This window comes from Otolemur garnettii, unplaced genomic scaffold (genome assembly GCF_000181295.1).
Source record: "Otolemur garnettii isolate 467f Iridium unplaced genomic scaffold, OtoGar3 scaffold00170, whole genome shotgun sequence".
NCBI lineage: Eukaryota > Metazoa > Chordata > Mammalia > Primates > Galagidae > Otolemur > Otolemur garnettii.
Window position 1 is genome coordinate 353271 of NW_003852565.1, and position 7858 is coordinate 361128.

At 43.0% G+C, this 7858-nt stretch overlaps 1 protein-coding gene across 4 annotated transcripts in view; it reads left to right on the forward strand.

Moving 5' to 3' along the window:
- The first annotated feature begins 2851 nt into the window (after positions 1-2851).
- The window catches only part of HERC2 (HECT and RLD domain containing E3 ubiquitin protein ligase 2), a 219568-nt gene continuing 214561 nt past the window's right edge, over positions 2852-7858 (forward strand). For all 4 annotated transcript variants that reach the window (XR_002775822.1, XM_012811618.2, XM_023519299.1 and 1 more), the window contains exon 1: positions 2852-3006. Coding sequence is in view for 3 of the 4 variants with exons in the window: in XM_012811618.2 (XP_012667072.1) it covers positions 2934-3006 (73 nt within the window). In the remaining variant the exon portion in view is untranslated. The remainder of the gene's footprint in view (positions 3007-7858) is intronic.

Genomic DNA, 7858 nt, shown 5'->3' on the forward strand with positions numbered 1-7858 from the left:
TCTCAAAAAAAAAAAAAAAAACAACAAAAAAAAAACCCAGCTGGGTATGGTGGCATGTGCCTATAGCTACGTGGCAGGAGGATCACTTGAGGCTGCAGTGAGCTATGATTGTGCCATTGCACTCTAGTCTGGGTGGCAGAGTAAGAGCTGTCTCTAAAAACAAAAGAAAACTTACAGGTACACATAAAACCTAGACTACATGAGTGTTAAAAAGGAAAGAACATAGGTTATAGTAGCTATATGCTACTTCCTCCTTGGCTTGGTTATTTTTTTATTTTTTGAGACAGAGTCTCACTATGTTGCCCTCAGTAGAGTGCGGTGGTGTCATAGCTCACAGCAACCTCAAACTCTTGGGCTTAAGTCAGTGGTGCTCAACCTGAGAGTTGCGACCCACAAACTGTATTAAAGGACTGTGGCATTAGGAAGGTTGAGAACCACTGGCTTAAGTGATTCTCTTGTCTCAGCCTCCCAGGTAGTTGGGATTATAGGCACCCAACACAATGCCCAGCTATTTCTTTCAGAAACAGTTATCACTCTGGCTCAGGCTGGTTCTGAACCTGTGAGCTCAGGCAGTTCACCTACTTTGGCCTTCCAGAGTGCTAGGACTGTAGGCGAGAGCCAGGCGCTTGACTCAGTCGGTGCCTGGCTATTTTTTTTTTTTTTAGAAACAGGTCTGGCTCTTACTCAGGCTGGTCTGGAACTCCTGAGCTCAAGCGGTCTACGACCTTGGCCTCCGAGAGTGCTGGGATGGTGAGCTACTGTGCCTGGCTGGAACACCAGTGTTTCTCAATCTAGGCTGCACCCCTAAACACTGATGTGCAGAGTCTGGCTAGTCAGGGGCGATGTCCAAGTGTAGTTGGGGCTGAAGACAATGTCCTCTCTCTCCTTGGGTGTTGGCATCATCTCCTAGCCATCACCTCCTGTCCATTTGCTGAGCACCCCCAGATCTGAGTCTCCAGCCCTCACCCTCTGCTGAGGTCTGTGTTCTTGCTCACTGTGTGTGGCCTGGGGATCCATGTCTGTTTGCTGAGCACCCCCAGATCTGAGTCTCCAGCCCTCACCCTCTGCTGAGGTCTGTGTGTCTTGCTCACTGTGTGTGGCTGGGGGGGAAGCGCCATGTCCGTGCTCTGCAGTGAGTGCACATCCTGGTTAGAATGGACCTCATTCTCATTCACTTCCCTGCCTCTTTCCGTCCCCTTTATTATTGGATTTGACCCGTTTGATGTGCAGTCCTCTTGAACGATCCACTCTCACTGTCTTGGCTTACTTTCATCCTTTGTTTTTGTACCCTTGATAATGGTCTGTTTCTCTTTCCATCCTCCTTTGTCTCCAGCCATTGTATTGTCACTGAATTGTTCCTAAAGATGAAGTATAACTCAGCATGGTCAGTGTTTGTCTCCCAGCACCTCTGAGGAGGGTCTTAGCTGCCTCCCTTCTGCCAGTGAACAGTGGAACCAGGCCTTTCCATGCTCTTGTTAGACCTTAGTCCCTGACTGCTCACAGCTTAGTTTTTAGGAAGGCGTTTACCTCTCTTTCTGTCACCTGGTACTTCTGCCAAGAGTCCTGTGTTTTAGTTCCAAGTATGTTTATGTGAGTTACCTTGTTAGTGATGTGACACATTAAATAGGAGTGCTGAGATAAGACTTGCTTCTACAAAAAAGAATTTGGGCGCTTAGTTTTCGATTGCTATGTAACAGGTTAACCACGAATTTAGCAGGTTTTACCTACGTATGCTCTTATAGTTTCTGTGGGTCAGGGATCTGGCTGGGGTATAGCTCAGTCCTTTGCTTTGGGTTTCAGGAGGCTGTAGTCCAGTTGTGGGCTGAGCCACTCCCTATTCTGGAGCTTGGGTCATGACCCCTAAGACCATTGGAAAACACATCTGCATATCAGATATTTACATTATGATTCATAACTAGCAAAATTACAGTTACGAAATAGCAACAAAAATAATTTTATGGTTGGGGGTCACCACAACATGAGAAACTGTATTAACGCAGCATTAGTAAGGTTGAGAACCATTGCCTTAGAGTAAATTGCAGTGCTGATGTGTAATTCAAAAATCCCTTAAAGTTGAAAAACTTTTTTTATTGAAATGGAGTTTTGCTCTGTTGCCCACTTCAGACTCAAACTCATAGGGGCTCAAGCCTTGGGAGATAACATTTCTTTTTATATACAGGGGTTAATTTGCATGTTGCCAGTTGTAGGTTTTGCTTTTTTTATGAATTAATTTTTGAGGATGTAAGCATTTGTATGTTTTATAAGTAAAGACCTACGAAGTCATCTCTCAGTTTTGCCTTCAGTGGTCCCTGCTGCCTTCACCACAACCCCCCTCAGGCTCCCCACAGGTCAGCTGTGTTATTTGCTCGTGGCTTATCTTTTCAGATATGTGCACACACGTGTTGTATGTTCTTTTTCTTGTTTTCACACGTAAGTTAGCATATATATAGTCTGATGCACTGTGCCTATTTCACTTATATATTTCTTGGATGCTTAAATTTATTATTCAATAAATAAATCATTAATTTATTATTGAACAATTGAACAAATGAGGGTAAATGAGATTTTCTTCCCCATATATCTTTTATTTATTTTATTTTTATTTATTTATTTATTTATTTTTTGAGACAAGAGTTTAACTATGTCACAGCTCACAGCAACCTCAAACTGTTGGGCTTAAGTGATTCTCTTGCCTCTGCCTCCCTAGTAGCTGGGGATTTTAGGCGCCGCCACAACACCCGGCTATTTTTTTGTTGTAGTTGTCATTGTTTCCCAGTGTATGGGGCTGGAGCCCTAGCTGCTGAGTACAGGTGCCAAGCCTGTCTATGATTCTTAAGAACTGAATGGTGAGTGTGAGCGCTCTTTAAGTTTGTCTTGTTTGTCATTGCCAGCTTGCTTTCACAAGAGATGGGCTCTGTGGTCTGTGGAATGAAATGGTTAAAGACGGAGAAATTGTATATACTGGGACAGAATTACCGCCGAATGGAGAGCTCCCTCCTAGAAAAGGTAAGGCCTTTAAAGAGTATTTTTTACTTTGTAAAGACCATTATAATTTGTATTTTACAGAATTTTTTTAATGTGCTGTAGGAATGGAAGCTTTTGAACAAAACTCTATGAAGTTTTGTTTTTCATTTGATTATTTTGTCTAAAATGATAGTTAATATTTTAAACCACATGGATATTATTGTTTTGTATGTACCGAAGGCATTTTATTGTACCACCACTTGGCTGCATTTTGGTGTCTTTTCTAGTGTCTGATTTGTGGCTTAGAGGAACTGGTTGATATTTCTTTAAGTTTTGAAACAGGTCTTGCCTTTGCTAACTATAAATATTATTACAAGATTGAGTGAAAATAATTATTCCCAAAACTTTTCCTGTATGACTCTCCTTTGGGAGTATATAAAATGCATTTTAGAAGCCTTTGTTGGCTCAGCACCTGTAGCTCAAGCAGCTAGGTCATCAGCCACATACACCGGAGCTGGCAGGTTTGAATCCATTCCGGGCCCACCAAACAACAATGACAGCTATAACCAAAAAATAACTGGATGTTGTGGTGGGCACCTGTAGTCCCAGCTGAGGCAAGAGGATCGCTTAAGCCCAAGAGTTTGAGCTCTATTTTTAGGAGAAGCAGGGTCTCACAGCTGTGAGCTATGATGCCATAGCTCTCTACCCAGGGCGACAGCTTGAGACTGTCTCAAAAAAAAGCCTTTGGTTTTGCAAGGAAATGCCAGTGAACAATCTGTGGTCATGAAAATTCAGTAAGATTCTTGTCGTTTGCTGGTTCTTGACTTTGTCAGGATATATCAGTTATCAGAATCACCGTCAAGGCTGTACAGGGAAATACATGCCTGTACCCACCCCAAACTCAATTGCCTCTGAACAGCTTGGGTTGGGATTCACTGCAGAAGTTTGTTAGTCCCACTACTTGAAGTCATCATGGTGGATAAAGCTGCTTTAGAAAGTATTTCCTCTTCTCTTCTTGGAATGAATTGGGATAGTGTGCACTTGAAAACACATGGAAAACATAATAGTGTGTCTATTCAGTTACAGCATCTAGCAGTTATTTCTGTTTTGTTTGTTTGAAAATTTTCACACATGCACAGAATAGCTGAAAGACCAGACAGTGGGCTGCCACACATCCACCCCAGTCCTTTGGCTTCCCCCTTGGTCACAGGCTCCTGGATCCACATCGTTCCGTCCTTCCATTCCTGCACAATCTCACCGGGGTCTCTTCGGCACTCCATATGTATCATTAACTCAGGTTTAGTTTTTTGTCTTATAGGTAAAATTTATGTATGATGCAATGAATACATTTTAAGTTTGCCATCCCATGAGTGTTGAAAAAGGTAACCTAAACCTTTTATTACTCACTTGAACCTTTTTGGGGTCTATGGCTGTCCTTACTGCCCAGAGGCATTGGCTGGTCTGATAGTTTTGTTTGTTCTAGAACTTCTGTGAGTGGAGTCACATAGTCACGTGTGCTCTTGTCTGGCTGCTTTCATGCTGCATGATGCTTTTGATTCTCTTTTCTTTTTTTGTGTGTATTTCAGTCGTACGTTATCTGTGTATATATTATATATAATTTTTTCTCTTTTTTTTTAGACAGTCTCACTTTGTCCCCCTTGGTAGAGTGCTGTGGCATCATAAGTCACAGCATTCGCAAACTCATGGGCTCAAGGGATCCTCTTGCCTCATTTTAGTAGAGATAGAGTCTCACTCTTGCTCAGGCTGGTCTCAAACTCCTGAGCACAGGTGATGTACCTGCCTTGGCCTCCTGGAGTGCTGGGATTATAGGTGTGAGCCACCGGCCTGGCCCATTCTGTAAAAGTTCTATACTGTTTAGCTGTCCAGTATAATAAAACAACGTTTCCCAGAGTGTTTGCCATGAAACAGTAGGTGTAAAAGACACGCTACTACTTACATGGAAATATCCAAATATTCATTACATTTGATCATATTTTTCCTTTGTTCTTTTAAAAATGATATAATTAGAAAGCAAAGCATAATTGTGCTTTATGTAGATTCCAACTGAATGGGGTTTTGGAGGACATTTTTGGCATTAAGTAAAAGTTTCTATTTTGAGTGTGGTGTGTGTGCTGTTTATTATTAGAAATACTTTGGAGATAGATTTATATATATCAACTTCAGTTTTTTAGATTTATTCCATTTATTTATTTATTTTTGAGTCAGAGTCTTACTTTGTCGCCCTGGGTAGAGTGCTGTGGCGTCATAGCTCACAGCAGCCTCCAACTCAGGCTCAAGCGATCCTCTTGCCTCAGTTTTTCTATTTTTAGTAGAGGTGGGGTCTCGCTTTTGCTCAGGCTGGGCTAGAACATGTGAGCTCAAATAATCCATCTGCCGCAGCCTCCCAGAGTGCTGGGATGACAGGTGTGAGCCGCCTACCGGGCCCAGCTTTTAGATTTAATGCCAGCTGTTAGAACTAAGTGTGAAGAAAATACATATTACCGTAGAAATTCCTTAAATGTGCAGCTTTTTTTTCATTTTGTGTGATTTTCTTTTAGTTTGCTTGATTGCTTTCTTTCACAGTCACTCACTCTTGTGTGGATTCTGTTGGCAAGTTGATTTCTTCATAGTTCATTTCCAAGAAATAGTGATGTCCCCTGGGGTAAACTGTCCTTCCTTTCATTTGCTATCACACTTAGAATCTCCTGGGCCTACTGATAAGGAAAGAAAACTCCCTCCCAGGTAGTAGGCTTTTGTGTTCCCCTTTGGGGTCATGTACCACGAAAGACAAGCCCCAAGCTTAGACTCAGCTGGATTACAAGCAGTCCCCAAGTTACAAGCATCCCACGTATGTACAACTTGTGCTTAGGACGGAGGCTGTCACAGCAAGTCCTCGAATTACAAACATTTGGCTGACATGCAACTTGCACTTACAAATGGAAGGTATTAGAGGTAGTAGGTAAATGTACATGTTTCAACTTATGTACAAATTCAACTTAAGAACAAACCTACAGAACCTGTCTTTTAACCCAGGGACTGCCTGTGTAGTATTTTACTTTTTCAGGTTGATGTTTCTTATTAACATTCAGAATATCCTCCCTGCCCCTGCCCTCACTGGCCCCTCAGAACATTGCCTGGGGCCTTAGGATGGTCAGCACTATCCACCCTGGCCTTCCCTTCTCCCTGCATGTCATAATTTGCTATGTGCTTGGACAGTCTGTGGTGTTTTCTGTCTGTAAACTGAACCCTGCGGTGGTGGAGGGGAGAGCAGGCAGCATTGGAGCTCATGCACACGCCTCCTTGAGCTGGTGGTGCTCGCCACTGCTCTGTTTCCCAGGGACTTCATCTTGCTGTTGCTGTTGTGAGGTGCTCTAATTTATGCTTCCAGTGTACTTAGCAGCGCTTCTTGTCTGTTTCCTAGTGACTGTTGAAGATCCTTTTACTCTTGAAGAAGAGATTATACATATGACTAGCATTCCAGTGTACAGAGTTTAAAATTAAGAATTTTGGGGTGGGTAATATGGCTCATGCCTATAATTCTAGTACTTTGGGAAGCCAAGGCAGGACTGCTTCAGGCCAGGAGTTCAGAACCAGCTGGGGCAACATAGCAAGACTCTGTTTCTATAAAAAATGAATAGGCATGCTGGCATGTGCCTGTAATCCCAGCTACTCTGGAGGGAGGCTGAGGCAGGAGGATTGCTTGAGCACAGGAATTTGAGGCTACCGTGAGCTATGAATCCTACCATTATATTCTAGCGTAGGTGGCACCTTTCTCAAAAATAATTTGTTTTTGATTTCTTGCTTTATTTGTAAAATTGTTAGCATAGTATAGAGTAAGAGTGGCATACTTTGTGTAGAGGACTGGATGGTAGGTATTTTAAGCTTCGTGGGCCTTATGGCCTCTGTCATAACCATGTTACATTGCTAAAGTAGCTTCAGACAATAGTAAACAAGGATGTGGCTATATACCAAGGAAACTTTTATTAATGGACACCAATAGGTGAAGAACACATAATGTTTACAAGTCATGAAATATTTTTCTTTTGATTATTTTTCAGTCATTTAAAAATGTAAACTCCTTTCTTTGCATTTGGAGTACACATGACAGTCTGCAGGCTGGATTGGGCGCCTGGACTGTGTATGGTTGAGTCTGCCATTTAGAAGCAATACTTGTGTTGTCACCAGAGTCTGTGTTCCTGGCCAGGACCTACTCTGTCAGCTGTGGAGTCTGCCTTGGTAAACTGTAGACAACAAAGGCTGCCTCTTTGCCAGGTCATCTGTAAAGATTTGAAAGGATAGTGTACAGTTTGGGGGCCCAAGGCTTTGCCTCATGCATGTCTGCTTGTTCTTACTCTCCGTTAGCCACTTGCTTCCCCCCAGCTGACATCCTACTTTTCTGTGTGTGACCATGAATTAAATGTATATCATCTCTTGAACGTCCTAATTCGACTTTTGTTCTCACACTTTCCATGTTGTTAAAGTAAGCAGCCAAACGAGACCTGTTTAAGCATTTAGTTTCTCAGATCAGGAGACCTGCTCAGCTGTTGCAAAACAGGGCTCTGCCCTTGCTTGGCTTGGGATGCCTTTCTCAGTTCCCTCCTGGTTGCAGGCTATGCCCTTTTCCAGCCCTGGGTTGCAGATCCCTGCTCTGATGTGCTTCTTCTAGGCTGCCTCTGGCTGTCCTTCATGGGCATGGATTTTTCTTTTCTCATGACCCTTTCCAGAGGCTGATTTGGGTTGGTTAATTAGGTGTGTGTGGTACTTTTTCTTTTTTTTGAGACAGAGCCTCAAGCTGTCCCCCTGGGTAGTGCCGTGGCATAGCTCACAGCAACCTCCAACTCCAGGGCTCAAGCGAGTCTCCTGCCTCTGCCTCCCAAGTTGCTGGGACCACAGG